General features: G+C 43.9%; 1 protein-coding gene across 9 annotated transcripts; it reads right to left on the bottom strand.

The window, feature by feature from the left end:
- Positions 1–27,307, bottom strand: LOC139573821 (myelin-associated glycoprotein-like). 9 transcript variants are annotated; one of them, XM_071397716.1, is made up of 13 exons: positions 27,203–27,307; positions 12,999–13,132; positions 11,670–11,811; positions 11,317–11,392; positions 8,718–9,086; positions 8,112–8,408; positions 7,397–7,654; positions 5,378–5,638; positions 4,939–5,241; positions 4,545–4,644; positions 3,772–3,874; positions 3,325–3,378; positions 1–2,625 (listed from the first exon to the last, which is right to left on the bottom strand). In XM_071397716.1, the coding sequence occupies exons 4-13, from the start codon at positions 11,360–11,362 to the stop codon at positions 2,464–2,466; spliced, it is 1,953 nt and encodes a 650-aa protein (XP_071253817.1). In that variant the 5' UTR covers positions 11,363–11,392; positions 11,670–11,811; positions 12,999–13,132; positions 27,203–27,307; the 3' UTR covers positions 1–2,463. The 9 variants fall into 9 exon arrangements, with proteins under 9 accessions (XP_071253817.1, XP_071253816.1, XP_071253818.1 ...); XM_071397715.1 differs by lacking the exon at positions 27,203–27,307 and adding an exon at positions 21,741–21,874; XM_071397717.1 differs by lacking the exon at positions 27,203–27,307 and adding an exon at positions 21,741–21,874 and having other exon boundaries at positions 13,006–13,132.
- Positions 27,308–27,409: the final 102 nt, after the last annotated feature.

The following is a 27,409-nucleotide window of genomic DNA, read 5'->3' as shown; positions in this document are numbered from 1 at the left end:
TTCTCTGTTGTTTACATTATTTATTTGTTGTTTGGAACCAAAGAAAGATGGCTTTGCTTGAGGCGGGACAGACTTGTAAAATAAAGAGAATGATCAAACATCATCACAGAGCTCTTATTGTCATTAAGTAATAACAGTGCTAATTTGCAGAAGGATTGCAGAATTCTGATCGGAATTATTGTGTCAAAGATATAAAAAAAAATCATCACAATAATAATAATGAACACCACAAAGTAAAGAAAGTACAAATCTGCTTTACAACACACTATGTGACAAACAAATTAGATAAGACATGAACAACGCTTCTCCATTTTGTTCCCAGGTTCAGAAAGAAATAAACCTCCCATGAGGCGTTCAAGAGAACTGACGACAGTAAGTGTTACTAAACGGATGTCCATATTGGCGTGTCTCAATGTTGGGTAACACATCTTGAACGCTCTGCCATTAGGTCTAGTGACTTAACCATGTCAGAGCAATTACATAAAATATGTTATTAACAGTCATGACAACTGACATAAGCTTGACACTGTCATGGCACAAATCTTTGCTTCAGTCAGTTTATTGGCGTAGCATACCGCTAGCCAACTAATTTACATAAATACCAATTTGTGTTATGACAGTGTAAAGGGTTGTCAGTATTTTGACATCAGTTTTCATGGCCGAAAATGACATGTGTTATGTTATGACAGCGTTATGTCACCCTTAGGACAGAGAATTAAAGTGTTACTGAACCTGTAACCGACTTGCCTGTGTAAACCATTGTTGTAAAAGTGAGCATGTACATACCGTAGTGTATTTACACATATGGCTGACAGCATAATAGTCATGCAGGGTATTTATTTACATAATGTATTCTGGTATCCTTTTACCCATCCATATGCAGCGTATTAATATTGTATTAACAGTCATTGTTATCTAGTGTTGCCATTAGTGAGCTTGGAGATTACATTACATGAGTTGATCAATTATATTTGAATAGCACAACCAACTGGTATAACAGCTTCAATGATGTGCCACTCAAATGTCTCATCTGATACAACCCTATAGGATTATTCCTCGATGTCACACTTCACAACCATTGAAGAAGACATTTTGTGGGAAGCGGTCTCAGGTAAAGTGATCTTTTGAAACAGCCACAGTGATCAGTGTTCGCTGATCTTTCAGCACTGTTTACATACACACACACATTGTCTCAACGAGATACATTTTTGGCCTGCTGTGCGAGTGTTACAGTGGAGTCATGTATGCCAGATTGATCCAAAAATGTATTCTAACCCATTGGTTCCCATTTAAGGATAAGTTAACACTTCCCCTTAGCAAAACAGAGAAATCGTCCAAAAATACTAGTAATTGAATCACGGGCAACGGCATAAATAGAACATTCTGTGTTACCCCGGCATATTTCCTCAAGAGCAAAACACAATGCAATCAGTGCTTATAATGCATAAAAACAAAAAAATCAGGCCACTTCTTGCACGAGCAGAACCTTGTGTTCGAGGCTCGACAAACCTCTAAGAGTATCCATCTTCTCTCTTTATATAAAATCAAAGAAATATTAATTTCTCATCATCATCAAAAGCCACGGAGTCACAGCACACATCACTATTGAACTATATGTGGGAACAGAATATGTGAGAAGAAGATGACTGGCTTCAATTGGATGTGTACCAGGCCTGACGTTTGTTGAACACTGGTCAGTGTTGACAACCACTGGATCAGGAAGAGAGAAGAGATCCCTCATTTCCTCCAGATCCAGGGTCAGAAATAGAGATAAGAAAAGAAAAAGCACAAAACACACCCCTTTCCCTGACACTTCGACTGGCAGCGGACACAGTGGAGAAGAACTATAATGGACGGATCTAGACAGTTAGTCTGGTATCCAAACTGATTGCGCTGTGTTTAACAGGAAAACTGGTGAGCGCAGCGTTCAATCTGGTTTAACCAGGCTAGCTATGAGTATGATATAGGGTGACATACAGAAGGGGAGCCCCAGAAAAGCAATGCCAACAATTAACGGTGTAGAGATGGAAATAGCAACATTGAATCTAGATGAGTACAGTACAGTAACTAACACATTGCACCTGTTGTGAGGGAATTGTTTGACTATGAACAATAGAGTAAGAGCTGGGAGACCGACAGCTGCTGATAATACAAAGATCATTTTACATTGTCCACTGGGCCGTGTTCTGACCCTGCAAGTAGCTACCAGCAGTCCTGGGTGGCGAGATGTAACTGGGGTTCCCCCTGGAGGCTTGGGGGTCGACTAACGGGGACGTCATTTGAGATGATTCAGGGACGGGTGGAGATGATGGGGGTTCTTGGTGTGATGGTGAAGGTTGGTGATGGTGTCTACGGGGGAGGGGGGAAGAAGTTTGAAGAGGGGGTGAATGACGTGAGGAGGGGGGCAACAACATGGCTGCCACTGTGTCCCGCGGTGACGATGGGTCACGGAAGGATCGCGATTCATTTGGCCTTGATCTCGGTGTAGTCGCTGCCGTCATCCCCCCTCCCTGAGGCCCCCCCATCCCTGGAGCGCCCCCCCAGAAACTGCAGGGCGGCGTAGTTCAGCTCTTGCCTCTCCAGGTCTGCCATAGAGCCCACAGGTTGATAATCCCCGTCTTCTCCCTGTTGAAGGTACGGAAAGAGAGAAGGCCCATTCAGAATCACAGGTTATATCAGCACAGTGCCACCAATGCCATTGACACCTCAGAACATTCAGAGTATAAAGGGATAACATGACAGACATTGAGAGAGGAGAAAGGAGGGTTTGTAGTTATTGGTGAGCAGAGGCGTAAAACAAGGAGATTGAGGCGGTTTAGCATATCCTGTTAGTATCGAGGCAGCCGTGCAACAGTAGTCGTGGAAATCAAAGGCAATACAGCACATGGAAGCTGATCTCAGACAGCAGACGACTGTGGGCCAGATCTGGTTGTTTTGTGACACATACAATGTGGCTCAGTTCTGGCACCACAATGAGTCATATGGCCCAGATCTGGTCCGAATGTAGGAGATGCGAACTGGGGGAGGGTTGGCACTTTGCTTATGGGCCATCTCTGGCTTGAGTTATGTGGCCCTAACAACTTCCCATAGTTACTTTTGGTCTGAATGTGGGCCACATTGCCAGGCAAGGTCTGGACATTTCATGCTACAGATCCACTTCAGGACCGTAACACCAACCACACCAAGTGGTTAACTGGGTAAAATGGTAAGTCGTAATATTTTAGATTAGAGCCAAATTTGGGCCATCGTATAATTTTGCTGTCTGTGATGTGTGAGGGATGCTGTCTACCACTGGGACTTGGCTGGGTTGTTTAGGAACCTTACCGTGCTCTCCTCTAGAATGGAGTTAAACTTTGAGCCCAGAAGCTCTGTCTTAAGCTGTGCAAGAGTAAGGGAAGAGAAAACAGAGACAGAAGAACGCAGAGAAGCGATGAAGCAGAAAACAGTGGTTTGGAGAGGCTATGGTCGCAGCTACACCAGTGGTACTGTGATAGATAGCTATAGTGGTACTGGGAATCTCAGGCTAGGCCAGTAATTGGCTGGGGAAGTTTACATTTTCTCTTTAACATAAGAGGTCATATAGGTTTTTGATTATTTATGAGTATCTCCACGGAATGAACCAGACTTTACATCAAAAATAGGACATGAATTGAACGGGTATAGTATAGTTTCAGTATCAGCAACGGGTAAGCTATCATTCTCCCGTTTAAGACAGATCTGAGAATGGTCATTATCATCATTATAGTCATCATCATCATCAACATGTCTCACCACTTTCTTCCTCAGACATTGTTTGTCCTTCTTGACTGTGCTGTAGTACAGCGCTGGGTTCTCCAGTTTAGAGACCAGGTCCTGCCCAGGGTTGCCATTCTCTCTGGGGGGTGGAGTTACAAGATCAGACTCGGTCTCATGGCCAATAACTCAGGGCGACACTCCAAGCCTGGGCATCCATTTTAAAACAAGGGCCTGTTTCCCAACGCAGTTAATAATCTACAGGCCTATGGTTCATGGTTGTGGTCGACGTTCATGGTTGTGGTTATTGTTTCATGGGTTTAGTTGCGGTTGAGCCGACACCCTCTCTTGGAGCGACTTTCAGTAAAAGCTTTTGTCGGAATGTGATGTATTGGTATAATGCTGAAGCACCTTAGTTAAGTAGGCTACCGTGGCTGTATTTTTAGCATAGCAGGTCAAGGGTACAAAGCAGTATCAAAGCAGGGAATTGAGCCTGCAAACTATAGGCTACGGTTAGTCTGGCTTGCTAACCCCACTCCACCAGGCAGCCATTTTGGATCTCCATCTCAGAGGATTTCAGAAATGGGGCTAGGGATGGCAAATTAATTGAACTCGCTCTGGCGTTAGCATAACTTATGACTATGATTCTCAAGTCCGTTCATCGATCAATCATTCACTCATGAATACACAGAGGTGTTTTAGAATGGATGGCTAGGCTGAAGTGTTTCCTTATCGTCAATTCAAACAGGAAATGACCTGTACCTGTAACTCGCATCGACCCCTGTCACAGTTAGTGAAGGGTGGATACTCACTTCTTGTTGTTATGGCCCACATATCTCACTGCTGCGATGATGAAGGCGATGACAGCCACTCCACCGATGGTGCCAACGATCACTGCCATCATGTACTTCTCTAACATCGGACAAGAACATCATATTGAAGACAGTGTAGAAACATAAAATACTGTTTAGCTAGGTCCTGGTACTATAACTTATTTACATTCATGATAATGCCATTGCCATACCAAGCCAATGGGGTAGCCAGTTTATGCTCTTACTTATACAGTCAATCTAGATATCATATAAAGTTACTACACTTCTCATTTCAGTTCAATCGCTCATGTATGCTTGGCTATACAACGTATAGCATTTTAATTGTATGGATTTGTTTCTGTGTTTAACCATAAACTTGAACTTGTGTACTCACTCTCCTGCTGTAACTCCAGATGAAAGCTCTCCGACCCGTATATGTTGCTAATGCTGCAGTGCACATTGACAGCACCGTTGCCCAAGCGCTCACCCTTCTCCCGTAGTTTTATCATGCCCGTGGACGTGTGGCCGTCCGTGTGCGTGTAGTAGTTGTAGCGGCCGTCCGTGTCGTTGATGGTGATGTTCTTGTCGGGGAGGTAGAACTCGATGATGGGCTCAGGGTTACCCGTAGCCATGCAAACACACTGGACTCCCTCCCTCACCACCGTGCACTTGGACTCTTCCAGAAGGACAGGGGCATCTAAAGAGAGGGTGGAGGTAGGGGTATGACTGACATGTAGAGTGGGATGGCATGGTGTAGCGTGGTGTAATGTAGGTGGTACAATACGATATGATACCATATGTTATGATTCCACATGACATGATGACCCACTCACATTCCACAGTGATGTTGAGGGAGCTGCTGGCTCGTCCGTGTTCGTTCTCTGCCAGGCAGCGGTACTGTCCGTCTCCCTGAGGGGTGAGCTCCAGAAGCTCCAGCACAGACACCTCCTCGGCCGTGATGGTGCCCACCAGCTCCCCGTCCTTCACCCAGGTGAGGGTGGGTGCGGGATTGCCTTTGGTGCTACATTGCAGGGAGATGGAGGAACCTTCCAAAATGGTCAGGGAGCCGTTTACCACTGGCTCACTGGGAGGGTCTGCAGGGAGGATAGAGAGGGGATGAAAGGTAGAGTTATATGAGGAGAAAGAAAGGAGTTAGAATGTTTTACTGTGTATAAACAAGAGCAAGAAGCTATGGGCCAGGTTTATCACATGACTAATACATCGTTATATATATTGCGTGTCACTACTTCACAGGAGAGGCCTTTGACTGCAAACATTTCATTTTTTTCATCAAAATAAGTTTTGGGGTAGAAATGCCTTCTGGATCATGTGAACTTTCATGTGCCTTAATAACAAACATGTATGCCATCTGTAAATATGAATACAATTGTTAAATTACGAGCCTAGTTGGTTTAGCCACGGATAAAGTCAGGAACCTTCCCACTAGCCATGATTGGCTGAGATAATGGATGGGCTGGACAGGCTGAGATAATGGATGGGCTGGACATGCCGAGAGATGAGTTCGGATTGGTCTGCCATATAGCATGCTTCTGTCTATAATGAGCTGCTCAGTATGTCTAGGTAATCCTTTTTTACGCAGATTTTTTGGGGAAAGATAGTTTTCCACTTTCTGGAGGACTGAGTTTTGAAATCAGTGGAATTCCCAGTGGAAGCAGAGTATGATAGCTAAGGAGATGGAGAACATTCAGGCGTTTGATAGCAAATGCGGAGGGAGTCAAAAAGAAAACACAGAAGTCTGTTGTGTAAAACACCTGTCTCTGGATTACATCTTCAAAACTAAGGGCAACCATGTCATCCGTGACAGAGAGGGAGAAGCGTTCATCCATGTACTGTATACAGGTAAGAGAGTATAGCTAGCTACATTTTCAGATATTATACATTTCTAATTTTGTCAGAAAGTCGTTTTCATTGCAAGTTAAAGCGCACTGTTAGCTGTGTAGTAATATTATTCGTATCTCAGAGCCATTTGCTAGTTTAGCTACCTGTAGATTCATGCAGGGTACTAATGCTATGAGTTGGGATAATGTTTCATTGTTTAGCTAGCTAGCTAGTTATCTACATGTCTAAACAAAAGACTCCACTATGCAAGTAACCATTTCACTGTACAGTTTACACCTTCTGTATCCTTTGATTTACTTTGATTTTATTTGATAAAGTGTGTGTTTACCAGAGACTGTAAGGTGAAGAACAGCATGAACTGCACCAAAGTCAGATATAACGTTAGACCAACGAGACAGTGTCCAAGTTCTAAAATTCTCTGGTAGAATGCCCTGCTTTTACACTCACAACCACAAGCTATTTTCTGTAATTAGCGAACCCGTTAACTTGTAAATAATGATCTTGTTGTGAGTTTATTTTCCTGGAATAATTAATTGATAACTGTTTACAGACATGTTGATAGACCAGCCTTTAGTCTTGAAATCTTGTTTAGTACATGACCATACTCACTGTTTAGCACATTGCCTCACATGTGAATCCTTAAAGAGATGGGTGGGGCTATGTCTTAAGAGGGTGTGAACAATGCTTAATGAGTGTAGACAAAGAAGAGCTCTCCAGTAGGTCTACCAAAACATTCAAGTGTCATTTTCTTAAAAGTGGGGTTACAAGTTTATCAACTTTTAAAGCAGAATTACTTTCCCATTGTTCCTCATCTGCAGTGTGTGATATACTATTTTCTAGCTCTGAGTCTTTACTTTTCGGTCGGTCACATATCTCACTGCAAATGACATAAACTAAAATGTCAGCTTGGTTGACATACTGTATAACTACAATGGTTAAATGTAACTATTTTTGATTATTCCAGAAACACCATGTTGCACAATGACACTTACACAAGACGGCCAGGTACATGGATGCGTTCATGACGCCATAGACATTTTCCCCCACACAGGTGTAGATGCCCTCCTCAGAGGGGGTTAAGTCCTCCAGGGAGAGCGAGGTGTTGGAAGCCGTGTCCCACCGCAGCTCCTGGTCCCCAAACAGCCAGGAGATCCTGGGAGGAGGGTTACTGTCCACCTCGCAGTGCAGCGTTACCGAGCTGCCCTCCATCACCTCCGCAGACACGTTCACCCACACCGAGCGAGGGGCATCTGGGGTGAGAGGAAGGGGAAGGTGGGGTTAGACTTGTAAAAGTGACAAGTGTATAACCTGGTTAAACCCGACCCAACACTGCACTCAACATTGTTTCAAAGAAAAACAAAAGGTGAAATGTAGAAAAACAGGTTTGGATGCCAGGCTAACATACCCAAAGCGTACCATGTCACAATCATGCAATATATTTCTAAATCATGTTACTATCCTTCTACTTTAGATGAAGAATAATGGATGACTGTAGATATTGACAATGGTTCTACAATGTGTATATCAGAAATATGTGTAACACTGCTCATTTACATTTGGCGTAGTCGGCAAGATTAGTTTTCCGATATTAATATAATCCCCCACATTACATAATGTGTGCCCTGTTGTGTCCCAATGACACGCTTCTCACAGAATTTGAGGATTCAAAGCTACAGGTTCGGTGACAACAGTCAGTTGGTCACTTACACTTGACATCCAGAGAGATGAGTCTCTCGTAGACCAGGGTGGTGTTGGGATAGTAGACCCTGCAGCCCAGCAGCTGACCGTTGTGTATGGGCCTGGGGGTGAAGATGAGCGTGCTGGACAGCACGGCTGTGTTGCTCTCTTCCACGTAGTCTGAGGTATACTCGGGTTCAGGCAGGTAATCTGTGTACATCCATTGGATCTCTGGGCTATTCTCTGGACAGTTGTCTGGAGCATAGCACGTCAACTCCAGATTCTCGTCAGCGACTATCTCCTCAGGGATGTCAATGTTGGGCTGGTCTGGGGGACAGAGACGACATAAGCGAACGAGTGAAGATTCACCAATTCACAATATTTACCCATTCTCATTAAGACTATATTAATTATAATCCCAGCTAGGGCAATCCTAGCCTGGTCCCAGATATATTTGGGCTTGCCGACTCCTACTGTCATTGTCATGCCTTGTCATGCCAAACAGTGTCCACAGTCGTTGGCAAGACAGCACAAACAGATATGGTACCAGGCAAGGGCAATCCAGCCCATAAATGTGACACATTCAATTGTAAACAATTGTAAACATAACCTCTCAGGGTCTCTCAGCAGGCTTACCCAGCACCTTGAGCTCAGAGAAGTCTGGGTAGGTGTAGATGTTTGCACCGCCCAGGTCGGCACGGAAGTAGTACCTCCCTGAGTGCTCTGTACCTATATTACTGATAAGCAGGGTGCAGTTTCTCTGTTGCAGGTCCCCAATGAGCTTGGTACGCCCTTTGTAACTTTCATGTACGATTTCTGTGCGCGTCTTGATCACCACAGGTGGGAAGAGCTGGGGGTAGGGCTGACCAAAGTACCAGATGCCGTGGGTGCCGCGGTACGGCCTGATACCAGACGGGTACATGAATGTGCAGGGGATGACCACGCAGGAGTTGGTCATGGCCGAGATGTCCCTGGGTATCCATACGTTCCACTGGCCACTGACATCTGAGGGAGGGAAGAGGGGATATGGGACGAAGATTGGAAATGGGAATATTGAGAGCGAAACTGTATACTGAATCAATGACCAATCAATCTACAATACATCCACAGTTTCAAATGGAATCACTGAGAAAAGATGAACAGATAGAGAGAACAGAGGATGATATCATGATGTTCTCCCTGGTTGAGATGGTAAGAACAGTGACCCTATGTGGAGGAAGCATACGGCACCACTGGCACCACTGTTTAAGTGAGAGGGACAAGTTTGAGTCAAGTTGGGCGCCAGCCAGTCATCAGAGAGCACTGGAACAGTAGGCTGATTCCCTGCTGCCATGTGTGGCAGGACCCTGTGTCTACTCTGTACCCTTATGTTTTAGTATTGTTTGCTGTAAGTTTGACACACTCTAAAAGTCAACTGGGTCAATACAGTAAAACCACCAAATCGGTTTTACAGTGCAATTGCATACAGTTGAAGTCGGAAGTTTACATACACTTATGTTGGAGTCATTAAAGCTAGTTTTTCAACCACTCCACCAATGTCTTGTTAACAAACTATAGTTTTGGCAAGTCGGTTAGGACATGTACTGTGTTCATGACACAAGTCATTTTTCCCAACAATTGTTTACAGACAGCTTATTTCACTTATCATTCACTGTATCACAATTCCAGTGGGTCAGAAGTTTACATACACTGACTGTGCCTTCAAACTGCTTGGAAAATTCCAGAAAATGATGTCATGGCTTTAGAAGCTTCTGATAGGCTAACTGACATCATTTGAGTCAATTGGAGGTGTACCTGTGGATGTATTTCAAGGCCTACCTTCAAACTCAGTGCCTCTTTGCTTTACATCACGGGAAAATCAAAAGAAATCAGCCAAGAACTCAGATTGTTTTTTAGACCTCCACAAGTCTGGTTCATCGTTGGGAGCAATTTCCAAATGCCTGAAGGAACCACGTTCATCTGTACAAACAATAGTACACAAGTATAAACACCAATGGGACCAGGCAGTCGTCATACTGCTCAGGAAGGAGACTAGTTCTGTCTCCTAGAGATGAACGTACTTTGGTGCGAAAAGTGCAAATCAATCCCAGGACAACAGCAACGGACCTTGTGAAGATGCTGGAGGAAACAGGTACAAAAGTATCTATATCCACAGTAAAACGAGTCCTATATCAACATAACCTGAAAGGTCGCTCAGCAAGGAAGAAGCCACTGCTCCAAAACCACCATAAAAAAGCCAGACTACGGTTTGCAACTGCACATGGGGACAAAGATCGTACTTTTTGGAGAAATGTCCTCTGGTCTGATGAAACAAAAATAGAACTGTTTGGCCATAATGACCATCATTATGTTTGGAGGAAAAAGGGGGAGGCTTGCAAGCCAAAGAACACCATCCCAACTGTGAAGCACGGGGGTGGCAGCATCATGTTGTGGGGGTGCTTTCCTGCAGGAGGGACTGGTGCACTTCACAAAATAGATGGCATCATGGAAAATGATGTGGATATATTGAAGCAACATCTCAAGACATCAGTCAGGAAGTTAAAGCTTGGTCGCAAACGGGGCTTCCAAATGGACAATGACCCCAAGCATACTTCCAAAGTTGTGGCAAAATGGCTTAAGGACAACAAAGTCAAGGTATTGGAGTGGCCATCACAAAGCCCTGACCTCAATCCTGTAGAAAATGTGTGGGCAGAACTGAAAAAGCGTGTGCGAGCAATGAGGACTACAACCAGACTCAGTTGCACCAGCTCTGTCAGGAGGAATGGGCCAAAATTCACCCAACTTATTGTGGGAAGCTTGTGGAAGGCTACCCTAAATGTTTGACCCAAGTTAAACAATTTAAAGGCAATGCTACCAAATACTAATTGAGTGTATGTAAACTTCTGACCCACTGGGAATGTGATGAAAGAAATAAAAGCTGAAATAAATCATTCTCTCTGCTTTTATTCTGACATTTCACAATCTTAAAATAAAGTGGTGATCCTAACTGACCTAAGACAGGGAATGTTTACTAGGATTAAATGTCAGGAATTGTGAAAGACTGAGTTTAAATGCATTTGGCTAAGGTGTATGTAAACTTCCGACTTCAACTGTATGTAAACTTCCGACTTCAACTGTATCTAGATTACTTTGTTTCTATTACATTTGTAGTCTTGAAATGAATTTCCCCAGTTATTGTGGTGTAATCGAGTAGTTATTCACACTGAATAGGGAATGAGAAACATAAGAGTTTTACCTTTGATGATTAGCAACACTGGCAGAAGCAGCTCCAAACACCACATGGTGTCTATTTAACCCTGAACCGGAGACCTCTGCAACAGACATTGGACCTCAATTACACATCCACAACTTCACCCTTTACCATTCTGTTCTGGACCAATGGAGCCCAATGCTATGTGATATATATTGAATATGCCAATATAGTGACATATAACTGATGTCAGTAGTGGTGACATATAAATGCAATAGTTAAATGATACAATTTTTTTTACATATTCTAATTAGCCTATGTTGCTTTTATCTCAGGTAACAATGGCAAAAGTCAATATGATTGTGTGTAAAAAGACGGTTGACATTACTGACTATTACCTTGAATTGCTCAATGGGCGAAAAGTAGCCAAGACAGAAAATGATTCCTCAGCTTGGTGGTCGCAGTAGTAGTCGTAGTAATGTTCACTAGAGGGCGCCCAATCACACCCAGACACCTCAACAGCCCTCTCCCTTATCTTCTCTGTAAAAAGAAAAAAAAACAAAAACACACACAACAATTGACATGAGCATCAGGCGATGACATCAGCCCTGCTGCTTGAGACGGACTCTTCAGGTTCTTCACAGGCACTGGCACATAGACATGGTGATGCACACTCTCTCTTTCTCTCTCGCGTTCTCACTCAGAAGGCACCTGTTCGGGCGCCGTAGTGTGAGTGCTAGTAGAGTCACTCATTAAGGCTATTTATATGTAAGTCCCAGGTCTTTGACAGACAGTCACTGTTGGGCCCTGATCAGAACCATGACTCACTACCCTAGTCCCTAGGCCCCTATCCACTACATCACATCATGGCGTCAACCATCATAATTTGGTCCGTTGGTTGTTTGGACCATTTAGTCTGTATCTACCAGTCTGTGTCTCCCCCTGTATGTCATCCATGATGCTATGGAGGCAACGACTTGTCTTTAGCCTCCCTCCGAGCAGCCGGTGGCTGCAGATGGTGGGCCTAAGAGTGGATTGTGTTGGAGAGCTCCATGATTAACACATCACTACGTCCCCAGACAGTCTATAGGCTGATAAGCTGTGTTCCTACGGAAAATAAGGGCAAATTCTGTTGGTTTTATGGAGTTTGGCAACAACAGGGAGAGGGTATTCTGGGCTGAGGGACACAAACATCCCGTTCTCAAACAAGCGATTGTACGCACACAAACAGCATGCTCGTGCGTATTTCCAAACTGTGTCATAACACTTATACACACACACACACACACACACACACACACACACACACACACACACACACACACACACACACACACACACACACACACACACACACACACACACACACACACACACACACACACACACACACACACACACACACACACACACACACAAATCCAAAGTAAAATGTACGGTCCACATACAGATTGACTTGTTGACTTGGACCCCTTTAAACCAAACCATGAGGCTCTAGGTTATGGCAATCATAAAACATTTCTAAAACATTGCGTCAAGCTGTACCATCTGCATTAGACAAAACCCCAAGAGAGGGACTGTGTCTGAGCTGAGACTCAACACATCAGCCATGTCAGGAGGAACAGAATAGCCCGGAGAGCAGGGCACTGACACCACCAGCAACAACAACGAGAGCCATTGATTGGCAGACAAACGGCCAGCACAGAGACCAGCCACAGACCACTTGCCTCATACCAGCTTCAGCACCAGGCTCCGGCTCCCTCTCGGTTCCTTCCCTCGGTTCTACGTTCTCCCCGAGCGTGTGGTTCCCTTGTGGGTCTCCACAAGGTTGAAAAATCCTGTCTGCCGGGTTCTATGGATTCTAGGACAGGGGACGAGGAGAGAAAGAGGGACAGAGGCAGAGGGACAGAGGCAGAGAGAGAGAGAGAGAGAGAGAGAGAGAGAGAGAGAGAGAGAGAGAGAGAGAGAGAGAGAGAGAGAGAGAGAGAGAGAGAGAGAGAGAGAGAGAGAGAGAGAGAGAGAGAGAGAGAGAGAGAGAGAGAGAGAGAGAGAGAGAGAGAGAGAGAGAGAGAGAGAGAGAGAGAGAGAGAGAGAGAGAGAGAGAGAAGAGGGGAAGAGAGACTGTGTGAGCTGCAGGCTGTGGTGAATGTGTGTGGTGGGTAGTTTTGAATATGAATTCAAACATTTCTCTGCCTTTTCCTAGGCCCACTCCACGCATTCCTCTCATCTATCGCCCTCTCTGCTATTGCCTGTCTCTCTGTCTCAAACCATGGACCAGGCTTTTGACTCTCACAACCAGGTCAAATTAACCCTGCTAGCATTAGATAACTTCCCTGCTAGGACCTAAGGTATCCACAAAGAGCCAGGACCTCAGGGTGAATGTAAGTTGAGTCATAATATCACTATGACTAGTGAGTATGACTAGATAAGTATGGCTGGGTTTAGACCCATACAGATGAGAATATTCTCAATTTCCAAACAGTTCCATTGGAATCATACATCCCCAGGCTTTAGTTATTGTACGGTGCCCACGTTGACTACCGTTTGCAACCAAAATGAGTAAATATTTTAAAAACTAAGCCAAAAGATGCAAACCTGGGATTATGATCTAGAAACGAACAACAATGGTTCTTATTTTATTAGAAAAAAATAAGAATTTTGGTGTTGTAAAATTTTTGGAGCATTCCCTTGGACTCACCACACACCAAATATCTTCCTACATAAGGTATGTTTGTGGATGTGGGATGACAATGTGGTCCAGCAAGCAACTAGAAGGACCCCCTACTTTACATATCAACGCAACAAAGAATACTTCTATTTCAAGGCGGAACGGTTATGACAGTTTAAGTGGCGCGAGTCACTGTCTCCATGAGCCATTAAGCTATAGGCCAAATGATGACATCCACCAAGCCATGGATGGTTTCAAGGGAATCCCTACACAAACACACTTGAGGATGGGCTGAGTAGGCCTGGGTGGGGGAAGGGTGGTAGAGTCAGAGTGAATACCTCATTCACAGACTGGAGGCTGTACAAACGAATGTGCAGCATGCCACAGCCCCCTACACACGAGGCACACGGCGTGCCAACACACTTCTCACTGTGGTCGTAACAGCGACACAACAGCTATGTGACCTTCCTCCCCGCCTCTCTCCTTCCCCCATCCCCTCATCCTCCTCCACGCAGTGTCGTTCCGTTGGGACAAAGCAGTGTTTCCCTGCGCCATGGTCATTGTGTGTGTGTGTGTGCCTGTGCGTGTGTATGTACGTGTCCACTTGGGGGAGATTTCCTCCTAAGTCATGTCAAACATTTACAGAGCTGAGAGTATACAGTCGCGGCCAAAAGTTTTGAGAATGACACAAATATTAATTTCCACAAAGTTTGCTGCTTCAGTGTCTTTAGATATTTTTGTCAGATGTTACTATGGAATACTGAAGTATAATTACAAGCATTTCATAAGTGTCAAAGGTTTTTATTGACAATTACATGAAGTTGATGCAAAGAGTCAATATTTGCAGTGTTGACCCTTCTTTTTCAAGACCCTTGCAATCCGCCCTGGCATGCTGTCAATTAACTTCTGGGCCGCATCCTGACTGATGGCAGCCCATTCTTGCATAATCATTGCTTGGAGTTTGTCAGAATTTGTGGGGTTTTGTTTGTCCACCCGCCTCTTGAGGATTGACCACAAGTTCTCAATGGGATTAAGATCTGGGGAGTTTCCTGGCCATGGACCCAAAATATCGATGTTTTGTTATCCGAGCCACTTAGTTATCACTTTTGCCTTATGGCAAGGTGCTCCATCATGCTGGAAAATGCATTGTTCGTCACCAACCTGTTCCTGGATGGTTGGGAGAAGTTGCTCTCGGAGGATTTGTTGGTACCATTCTTTATTCATGGCTGTGTTCTTAGGCAAAATTGTGAGTGAGCCCACTCCCTTGGCTGAGAAGTAACCCCACACATGAATGGTGTCAGGGTGCTTTACTGTTGGTATGACACAGGACTGATGGTAGCGCTCACCTTGTCTTGCCCCAAACAATCTAAAAGGGGATTCATCAGAGGAAATTACTTTACCCCAGTCCTCAGCAGTCCAATCCCTGTACCTTTTGCAGAATATCAGTCTGTCCCTGATGTTTTTCCTGGAGAGAAGTGGCTTCTTTGCTGCCCTTCTTGACACCAGGCCATCCTCCAAAAGTCTTCGCCTCCCTGTGCGTGCAGATGCACTCACACCTGCCTGCTGCCATTCCTGAGCAAGCGCTATACTGTTGGTGCCCGAATCCGGCAGCTGAATCAACTTTAGGAGATGGTCCTGGCGCTTGCTGGACTTTCTTGGGCGCCCTGAAGCCTTCTTCACAACAATTGAACCGCTCTCCTTGAAGTTCTTGATGATCTGATAAATGGTTGATTTAGGTGCAATCTTACTGGCAGCAATATCCTTGCCTGTGAAGCCCTTATTGTGCAAAGCAATGATGACGGCACGTGTTTCCTTTCAGGTAACCATGGTTGACAGAGGAATAACAATGATTCTAAGCACCACCCTCCTTATTGAAGCTTCCAGTCTGTTATTCGAACTCAACCAGCATGACAGAGTGATCTCCAGCCTTGTCCTCGTCAACACTCACACCTGTGTTAACGAGAGAATCACTGACATAATGTCAGCTGGTCCTTTGGTGGCAGGGCTGAAATGCAGTGGAAATATTTTTTGGGGATTCAGTTTATTTGCATGGCAAAGAGGAACTTTGAAATTAATTGCAATTCATCTGAATACTCTTCATAATATTCTGGAGTATATGCAAATTGCCATCATACAAAATGAGGTAGCAGACTTTGTGAAAATTAATATTTTTGTCATACTCAAAACTTTGGCCACGACTGTATGCATGCTCATCTGCTAATCTGACCACTATCGCATTGTCATTGTTAGCAATGTTGGCACAGCAACATTTCCAAACTGCTATACTTCAGTTAATGGTATTGAGACAAAAATAACACGTTGATGAAATATTTTTATAAAGTTGTTTCTTACTCATGATTGTTGGTTTCTGTGTGTTATACAGCAATAACAACATTACACTGGTACAGGTCACAGTTCTGTATTGTGATAAATACTGTAGGTGAAATGTACACACTAAGGTCATCCACACTAAATGACCTTAGTGTGGACCTTCACTCTTGAAACATTCACATTGTAAAAATGACTGCAACACAAATTCCCCTTTAGGAGTCTCTGGGAGAATTTCAATTGGTTTTGCTCGCCTCCTGCATCCTCTCCCCTGTCCAGGGAATCTGGAAACAAATGCGCTTGTATGAAATGACACTCCCCTTCTCCACTTGCGCGTCATCAGGCAAATTACATTTCTAGGGGTAGAATCCCCAAATAAATGTGTAAAGTGATAAAAAAAACTAATGTAGCTAGTTGTGCAAGACATTTTAAAGGTAAAAGGATAAGGGGTGTATCGTTTTTAAATGTGTGCATGCTTTTCTCCTTTGAGAAAACAACAGCTGATTCAAAGGAGGTGTGGCGGACGTTAAAACCCTTCCGTGCTAGCCGCCGTTGGGACGCTCTTGTGCGTCCTCTGCTGAAGTAGATAATCGAGGAGAGGACACTTCTCATTCGCCAACTAACGAATTGACGCTCTCCTCCACCACTTATCGGTTTCCAGGTCACGGAGGAGAGGAGGACGGAGGAGTCGAGGAGAGGGCGTACTTTTTATCAATTGAGAATCTCCCTAGGCGTACACTCCACCACTCTTCCTGTTCTTCATAGTGTTTCACATAGCCTGTGGGGGCTGTATTATCCCAGCGCCAACACAGTAGTTAATAGGCAGAATAATCACAGGCATCTTTATCCCTATAATTTCATTCTAACAATTATTCTTCAAAGGGAAAATCATAGTGCACACTGCATATGGCCTAGTGTAGGCTATGTTCATGACGTCTAGTGCAACAATGAGACGATCGACACAGAATCAGTAAGGCCTAAACAGGCCATGACACCTTGACATATTACCATGACTCATATTCCATACTCCAAATGATCAACCAATAACAAATGGCCCCACTGTCCTCAAGAGAAGGAGCCAGCTCAGCCAAGATCATTTTGTATTCTTAATATCATATACTGTATGTATGTGAAGCTCGCTGGTGGCTCATATGAATAAAGGAAACACTGTACGCGGAACACTGCCCATTGTGAGGCAGAAACTGGAGGAATTTTCCGGAACAGGCCAGCTCACAGCTTGCGTTGCTGTTCGCCTGTGACGCGCACTGGTCCACAAGCTCTGGTCCCCACTAAAATACTCCAAGGAGCAGATGGTCTTAAAGCACACCCGGCTCCCCCTCCCATACACACAGCACTCGTAGCTGCCTGTGAGAAGCCCACCCCTCCACCATCACTCCACATGACACAGTCTGTGTGAGGTAGAGTACTGCTTATAAGGCCACAACTACAAACTGTAAAATGATGACAAAATGTAGGTGTGACATGTACAGTGCCTGTACAGTATCTATGTGTGCATGCACAGTACCAGTCAAAAGTTTGGACACACCGACTAATTCTAGGTTTTTACTATTTTTACTATTTTCTACATTGTAAAATAATAGTGACGACATCAAAACTATGAAATAACACATATGGAATCATGTAGTAACCAAAAAAGTGTTAAACAAATCAAAATCTATTTTATATTTGAGAATCTTCAAAGTAGCAACCCTTTGCCTTGATGACAGCTTTGCACATTCTTGGCATTCTCTCAACCAGCTTCATGAGATAGTCTCCTGGAATGCATTTCAATTAACAGGTGTGCCTTGTAAAAAGTTAATTTGTGGAATTTCTTTCCTTCTTAATGCGTTTGAGCCAATCAGTTGTGTTGTGACAAGGTAGGGGTGGTATACAGAAGATAGCCCTATTTGGTAAAAGACCAAGTCCATATTATGGCAAGAACAGCTCAAACAAGCAAATAGAAACGACAGTCCATCATTACTTTAAGACATAAAGGTCAGTCAATCCGGAACATTTCAAGAACTTTGAACGTTTCTTCAAGTGCTGTCGCAAAAACCATCAAAAGCTATGATGAAACTGGCTATCATGAGGACCGCCACAGGAAAGGAAGACCCAGAGTTACATCTGCTGCAGAGGATACGTTCATTAGAGTTACCAGCCTCAGAAATTGCAGCCCAAATAAATGCTTGACAGAGTTCAAGTAACAGACACATCTCAACTTCAACTGTTCAGAGGAGACTGTGTGAATCAGTCGACCTTCATGGGCGAATTGTTGCAAAGAAACCACTACTAAAGGTTTGGTTTCAACCACCGTGTCTTTGTGAGACGCAGAGTAGGTGAACGGCTGATCGCCGCATGTGTGGTTTCACCCATGAAGCATGGAGGAGGAGGTGTGATGGTGCTTTGCTGGTGACACAGTATGTGATTTATTTAGAATTCAAGGCACACTTTTTATTTTACCTTTATTTAACTAGGCAAGTCAGTTAAGAACAAATTCTTATTTTCAATGATGGCCTAGGAACACTGCCCCTTGTTCAGGGGCAGAACGACAGATTTGTACCTTGTCAGCTCAGGGATTTGAACTTGCAACCTTTCGGTTACTAGTCCAACACTCTAACCACTAGGCTACCCTGCCGGCCCCACTAAACCAGCATGGCTACGACATCATTCTGCAGCAATACTCCATCCCATCTGGTTTGCGCTTAGTGGGACTATCATTTGTTTTTCAACAGGACAATGACACAAAACACACCTCCAGGCTGTGTAAGGGCTATTTGACCAAGGAGAGTGATGGAGTGCTGCATCAGATGACCTGGCCTCCACAATCATCCGACCTCAACCCACTTGAGATGGTTTGGGATGAGTTGGACTGCGGAGTGAAGGAAAAGCAGCCAACAAGTGCTCAGCATTTGTGGGAACTCCTTCAAGACTGTTGAAAAAACATTCCTCGTGAAGCTGGTTGAGAGAATGCCAAGATTGTGCAAAGCTGTCATCAAGGCAAAGGGTGGCTACTTTGAAGAATCTCAAATATCAAATATTTGTAACCACTTTTTTGGTTACTACATGATTCCATATGTTATTTCATAGTTTTGATGTCTTCACTTATATTCTACAATGTAGAAAATAGAGAAAAACCCTTGAATGAGTAGGTGTGTCCAAACTTTTGACTGGTACTATATGTGTGCTTACGGCCCAGTACATCACTGGGGCCAAGTTTCCCAGGACCTCTATACCAGGCGGTGTCAGAGGAAGGCCCTAAAAATTGTCAAAGACTCCAACCATCCTACTCGTAGACTGTTCTCTCTGCTACCGCACAGCAAGTGGTACCGGAGCGCCAAGTACAGGTCCAAGAGGCATCTAAACAGCTTCTACCCCCATAAGACTACTGAACATCTAATTAAATGGCTACCCAGACTATTTGCACTGCCCCCCCCCCCCCCCCCCCCCCCCCCACCCACTCTTTTTACGTTGCTGCTACTCTCTGTTATTATCTAAGCATGGTCACATTAATAACTGTACCTACATGTATATATTACCTAAATTACCTCGACTAACCGGTGCCCCCACACATTGACTCTGTACCGGTACCCCCTGTATATAGCCTCGCTATTGTTATTTTACTGCTGCTCATAATTATTTGTTACTATTATTTCTTATATTTTAAGGAATTTTTCATAAAACTGCATTGTTAGTTAAGGGCTTGTAAGTAAGCATTTCACTGTAAGGTTGTATTCAGCGCATTTGACAAATAACATTTGATTTGATTTGCATGTGGGGGTTGTATTTTCTGAGTGCATTTGTGTGTGTGTGTGTGTGTGTGTGCACCTGCATGCATTCAAGAGTGCATTTCTGTGTGTGTTTACTAATGTGTGTATCCTCTACCTGGCAGCCGTGTGTCTCTGGACCAGTATCCAGTAAAGTGCTGCCAAATGCAGTCCCAGCACAGTGGGCAGATGGTGAGCCACAGGCCTCCTCGCTCATTAGAGTGCTCTCTCTTCCGCCCTGCCCAGTAGGGGGCGACAAACAGAGCAGTCACCTGCATAGCCCCACAGGCAGGAGGCCAAGACCTACTGCGGAAAGATATGTATAGCCATTTTCAATTCTCCCCCAAACCTTCCCCATGTCCGAATCCCTAGCCTTCGCATAACCTTCCCACACTGGTATTATTTCCTTTTGTACAACATATAGACTGAAGGAGTGTGTCAGTTAATACCATGTTCCTCACTCCTATAAAGTATTTTTTCGCATCAGTGGTCACGCAGAGCCAAAGAAAGGACACATGGACCTTATGGCACAATAAGCTCAAAACAGTCCGTCCGGATTTAGATTTGGAATCTTCATCTGCTGTTGTATCTGCTTTCAGAATTCTAAGTAATTGTGGTGAGACACTGGCAAAAGCTCTGGTAAATGTAGGAACTGTTCATTTCTGTGTGGTACTCGAGGGAAAATCTGTCCTGTGACTATTGCATGGCTTTCACTAGCCCCCACTCACGCAAATGCAAACACACACACACACACAAATGCAGATACACACAAACTCACACAATACTCAATCACTCACTTGCTCATTTGCCACTTCACTTACACACTCACCTTAGAATACATGTTGAAAGACGTATTTTCTATTTTTGTTTACCGCATATGAAAATCAAGAGGAGAAGCATTCTCGTTTCACTCTCAATGTCTTACCAATTTCAAGTCATGCCGCTGAGTATTAAATGAAAAACAACTGAAATCCAATACATTTGCTGTATGACTGTATTAATGAGGACACATTGAACCATCACACAGACACTGCTCCTCATACCTTCAATATTACTGTAGAGAAGCAAGAGTCGTTCAGGTGTAACGACTCATCCAGTCAGCACCTAGACCAGTAGTTCCCAAACTTTTATGAACACACCTTCATGTGATAAACATTTCTACAGAAAACCTAACATTTCCCTGTTAATTTATTTAGTGGTAATGACCTCCGTCTAATCTGATCCGTACTACAAATCTTCTATTTTCAGTGACAATTTTTTTTAAATAGGGTTTATTTGAACTATTTTAATAGTTTGCATAGTTCCTTACTCATTATGAATCACTTGAGTGTAAGCTACCCCTTTAAGAGCGTCCAAGAATCCACGGCAGAATTTTTGTTTCATGTGCTCAGGTAAAATAGGTCTTTAGTTGTATTAGCTGAGCGCACTGGTGCTCCCAAGTCAAAATTCCATGTGCATTCCACAGGTCAGGTCACCTTCAAAAACATTCTGCACACCGGTTGAAAACCACTGACCTAGACATCTCTAACAAAAGGTATGACACACAGAGAGGCCAAGAAGCACTGAGCAATAGCTTCCATTCATCTGAGTAAATAATCTTGGCCATGAAACCAACTAACTCCATGGACCAACTGACTCCAACTATCTCCATGGACCAATTAACTCCAACTAACTCCATGGAAATGATATTGTCCAGAGCTTTTACTCACCTGTGCAGTCAGGTGAGTGTCACAGGCGTTTCTCTCCCTCTCTTGGGCTTCTAGCCTCAGTGCCAACAAGCCCGTCCCCAACAACAAGCACATGTACTACTAACCTCTAACCATCACGCCACCGCTCACGCTGCCATCAAGAGACCTCTCGCCCCTCTCTGTACCATGCCCCATCAAGAGGGGAGGAATAAACTGCCCTCCCTCCTTCTCTCCCATATGGAAATCAGTCTCCTCAGTGTACCAGCATTGTTCCGTGCCTTCGCCTCGAGGCCCAGCCATTCATAAATGTACACCCCTCACCGCCCTGGCCACAATGACCTCCACTGTTCCCACTCATCCCAACACATGTGGGTGAGACTTTGAGCTCCAAGACCCTTTCCATCCAACACAGCCATTAGTTTAACATTGGATGGGTCCGAGCATATTCGTTTGTTTTGGATTGATGGAGTGCAATGTCCTTGTTTGAGGTCACTACTACGCCAAAGGGGGTGGAAGAAGGGACGCCAGAGAAGGGAGACAAACAGGGTTAAGATAGAGATGGGAATTAAAATAGCAATGTCATTGTATGGAAATGGTTGTTGTTTTGTGGTAGAAGACCTCTCAGAGGCTAATTATAGTATATGCCACTCATGTCCATATGTAATCTATAGAGCTTTGTGAACTATAGCTACGGTACTTGTAGCTGCCACCTACCCTGACCAATAGAGGGCTTGACCAATACATTTGCCACCACAATCTTCTAAACGGCTGGATATTGAAAATAATGAAAGTTACTAAACTTCTCCTGTAGCTGAACCATACTGAACTGGTTTTGAGGGCACAGTGAGGAGCATGTGACCTCAAACTGCATCACTTCCTTTGTGACCAGATCATAAACCATGAATGCATTGTCAAAAATTCCCTTACAGTTCTCAAGAGGCCCTATCCTTCCCTACAGCTCTATTTTCTATGACCTTGTCCAAGATTTAAGGTTGACAACTCAAATGTACTATAAAGGAAGGTCAGGCAATATATTTACTGAACAAAAATATAAATGCAACATGTAAAGTTGGTCCCATGTTTCATGAGCTAAAATAAAAGATTTGCCAAGACATTCCATCCACCTGACAGGTGTAGCATATCAAGAAGCTGATTAAACAGCATGATCATTACACAGTTGAACCTTGTGCTGGCGACAATAAAAGGTCACTCTAAATGTGCAGTTTTGTCAGACAACACAATGCCAGAGATTTCTCAAGTTTTGAGAGAGCATGCAATTGGCATGCTGACTGCAGGAATGTTCACTAGAGCTGTTGCCAGATAATTTTATGTTAATTTCTCTACCATAAGCCACCTCCAACATCGTTTTAGAGAATTTGGCAGTATGTCCAACCGGTCTCACAACCACAGACAGCGTGTAATTGTCTGAGACCAGCCATCTGGACAACTGACCAGCCACCCGGACAACTGACCAGCCACCCGGACAACTGATGAAACTCAGGACTATTTATGTCTGTAATAAAGCCCTTTGGGGGGAAAACATAGGTCCTGGCTCCCCAGTGGGGGGGGGCCTATGGCCTCCCAGGCCCACCCATGGCTGCGCCCCTGCCTAGTCATGTGAAATTCATAGATTAGGGCCGAATGTATTTATTTAAATTGACTGATTTCCTTATATGAACTGTAACTCAGTAAAATTGTTGAAATTGTAGCGTTTATACTGTTGTTCAGTATATTTACAAACATTTATTTCACGATAAAAACAATTACAACAATAACGATGTGACGGATGATATGACCACTTAAATGAAGAAATTGCACAAATCTATTGGGGTAAGTTCAGGTGGCACATCTGAAAATGTTTGATACATTTGGAGCCCTCTGAACATGACCCATTGACTACAGTGACTGTAACTGCAGTATGAGAACATTCACAAATGTTTTGAGGGCCAGAGGAAAGGTCTAAATATGGTTAAACGCTGAAAACCAATCATATGCACATGGCATATATCCACATCCTGATAATAATACTGCAATATGAATTATGATATTGCGATATACACTGAGTGTATACAATATTAGGCACACCTTCCTAATATTGAGTTGCACACAGTTTTGCCTTCAGAACAGCCTCAATTCGTCGGGGAATGGACTCTACGAGGTGTCGAAAGCATTCCACAGGGATGCTGGCCCATGTTGACTCCAATGCTTCCCACAGTTGTGTCAAGTTGGCTGATGTCCTTTGGGTGGTGGACCATTCTTGATATACACAAACTGTTGAGGTTGAAAAACCCAGCAGCGTTGCAGTTCTTGACACAAACCACAGCGACTGGTACTTACTACCATACCCCGTTCAAAGACACTTAATTTTTTTTGTTTTGCCCATTCACCCTTTGAATGGCACACATACACAAACGTCTCAATGTGACAAGGCTTAAAAATCCTTCTTTAACCTGTCTCCTCCCCTTCATCTACACTGATTGAAGTGGATTTAACAAGTGACATCAATAAGGGATCATAGCTTTCTCCTGGATTTACCTGGTCAGTCTATGTCATAGAAAGAGCAGGTGTTCCTAATGTTTTTCAGACTCAGTGTACACTATATTGCTCAGACCTTAGAAAATAGAGCATGAAAACACAATGGTGAGGGGAGCTGCTCCCTGCGCCCCTTGACTGAACCTCTCTCCACCCAAGACTCCTCCACAACCTCCACCCCTTCAACCCACCCTGCTACCACCCCTTCCTGTCCTGACACAGTAGCCATTGTCTCCCAGGTCCTGCTGGGAGAAAAGAACAGCACAGCTCGAGCCTGACACCGCACAACACTGGGAAGTCGATGTGCACAGATAATTGTCTTTTAATCACAACAATCGTCTTTTCTCTCTGCTCTCGCTCCTCTCTCTCTCTCTCTCTTGTTGGATTTTTCTCTCTTCTGGTGGCATTAGCTAATTCGACCCATCGCCCTTCTTGTTCTACGATTTCTCACATTAGTCTTCCATTGTTTGGTCATGGCAGCATTCAAGTGAATCATGTTTCTTCTTCTGCTTCTTCTAGTTCACCATCATCACCCACCACCATCATCACCCACTACCATCGCCAAACACACACTTACCCACTTACTCTCTCACACACACACACACTTACTTACTCTCACACACACTCTCTATCTCTCTCTCACACACACACACACTCTCTCTTTCTTTCTTTCTCTCTCTCTCTCACACACACACACACACACACACACACACACACACACACACACACACACACACACACACACACACACACACACACACACACACACACTTACTCTCTCTCACACACACATTTACTCTCTCTCTCACACACACACACACACACACACTATCCCCCTGTTTGTAGTGTATGATGTATGCGTGTTTGGGGGGTTTGGGCTCTTGCTGGACAGAGATGGCCAGGCCAGGGAGAGAAGGTGAGAGGGCAGAGCACACACTGAGAAAGGATTCATACCTACCCATCCATCTTTGTTGGACAGGAGAGATGCATGGTTGTCATTTGTGACCTCCCAAGTGGAGCAGCAGTCTAACAGTGCTGGAGGCGTCACTAAAGATGTGGGTTGGATCCCGGGCTGTACCACAACCGGCCGTGATCGGAAGTCCCATAGGGCGGCGCACAATTGGCCCAGCGTCGTCCGGGTTAGGGGAGGGTTTGGCCGGGGGGGCTTTACAATTAAGCTGTCATTGTAAATAAGAATTTCCTACTTAAATAAAGGTTACATTTTTTTTAAATGTTATTGGTACACAGACACAGGGTGTCAGTAGAGACATCAATCAATCAAATGTATTTATAAAGCCCTTTTTACATCAGCCGATGTCACAAAGTGCTATACAGAAACCCAGCCTAAAACCCCAAAAGGCAGATGTAGAAGCACGGTGGATAGGAAAAACTCCCTAGAAAGGCAGGAACCTAGGAAGAAACCTAGAGAGGAACCAGGCTCTGAGGGGTGGCCAGCCCTCTTCTGGCTGTGTCGGGTGGAGATTATAACAGAACAACGGTCAGATACTTAAGCTCTGAGGGTACTACTCTCACTCATACATTTCTTTCTGTTTTTAAGAACTGTAAACTCATTATTTTCTCTCTCTTTGATTAACATTTCTCATCATCTTCTGACACTACTAGCTTGCTATCTTGATACATTCCAGACCTGGGTTCAAAAACTGTTTGAAATCAAATACTTTATCTGGTGCTTTATTGAAGTTGCCTGGCTTAATGGATCAATAGAATAATCAAAACAATACAAACCCCATCTGGCACTTTATGCAGGCTTGAGGAAACACTCAAAGTATTTGAAAGATTTCAAATAGTATTTGAACCCAGGTCTGGAATCTTCCGCTACATTCTGCCATCATTGAAGTCTCATGACATTATGATGACATAGAAAGGAACATGTTGTCATTACGTCCATCTGTTCCAGCCATTGTTGGGTCCAAAGGAATCAGGTCACTAGATTATTGGATGTGTCTGTTGTACACCCACTGTCACTACTGGCTTGTGTCCCTGTGGAACGGAGGATTTACTCCCCAAGGCATATTTGTTCCCCAATCTGTGCCCCACTTTGCCTCATACCCAATTCTGGCTTTATCTTGGGAATTAAGTAAACTATACTGAGATATAATGCCAAGATCAACTGAATTGTATTTGTTTAAACTGATTGTCCCAATGGACCCTTCTCCTGAGGCACCTCATCATATTATCTAAAAGCTCAAATGGGATCACCCTCTCGAATAAGAACAGAATAAGAGAACAAAACTTTGTTGGGATAAGAAACAGCACTCATACCCATCTAACTATCCTAGATGTTCTGTTACACTGCTGCATATAGACCCAAGACAACATACTGTACACCCCTTAGCATTAATGAATTGGTGTGAGTCATATTGTTTTCAGCCTTAAAAAAATACCACGGATGAGGAGAGAAGCTCTGTTGCTATACCAAGGCTTCTAAAGCCTTACTGGTACCAAACCTCTACAGCTTTCACATGAAAACAACTCTTATGTTATAAAAGGTCACCAACTCACTCTCACAATGCCACACTCATCCTGTCACCAAAGCCTGAACGTGACTGCCAACAACCATGTGCTAAAACACTTGAGACACGAGGCTGAACTCGCAAACCATACCTTGTGAACTCGTTTGTGATAACCAATGAATTGTAATGGTACCCTGATACAGAGCATGCACTACAGAGCATGTGAGGTATTAAAGGCAAACACAATAGAATACAATGGAAGCGTTTCAGCCGACTATCAAATAAAGTAGGATTACGCAAGAATACCCTTATTGCTCTCAATAGGTATTACAGCCCTGAACAGACTGATGCAATTAACAATAGTAATCAAAATCAATAAAAGTCCATTAACTTAATTGCAATAAAATCGAGATTAGTAACCTAAAGCTAAAAGCAAACATAAGAACACAAGTCCCATACATTTAGTATGGCTCCTACCTTATCAGTTGATATGCACCCAGTGAAGCACTCTAATGCCCAGCAGATAGGAACCAGCAAGTACTCCTCTCCTATGGCATCTGCCTTCTCTGCTACTCCCTCCCTCCTCTCTCATTTTCTCCCTCTCTCTCTCTCTCCATTGGTGAATCAATCAAAGAAAACTAAGGGAAAACACAATTCTGTATCAGTTGTATTACTTGTAATATG

The sequence above is a fragment of the Salvelinus alpinus genome, chromosome 4 (assembly GCF_045679555.1).
Source record: "Salvelinus alpinus chromosome 4, SLU_Salpinus.1, whole genome shotgun sequence".
Classification (NCBI taxonomy): Eukaryota; Metazoa; Chordata; class Actinopteri; order Salmoniformes; family Salmonidae; genus Salvelinus; species Salvelinus alpinus.
Note: the sequence above shows the minus strand (reverse complement) of the source record. Positions and strands in the feature narration are given on the sequence as shown.

Excerpts from the sequence above, each read along its gene's own strand:
- LOC139573821 (XM_071397716.1), bottom strand. The coding sequence starts at position 11,362 with ATGTGGTGTTTGGAGCTGCTTCTGCCAGTGTTGCTAATCATCAAAG. Across the intron at positions 5,639-7,396 it reads CATGTACCTGGCCGTCTTGT|ACCCTCCCAGTGAGCCAGTG; the intron begins GTAAGTGTCATT and ends TCCTCCCTGCAG. Across the intron at positions 2,626-3,324 it reads CCATTCTAGAGGAGAGCACG|GGAGAAGACGGGGATTATCA; the intron begins GTAAGGTTCCTA and ends TACCTTCAACAG.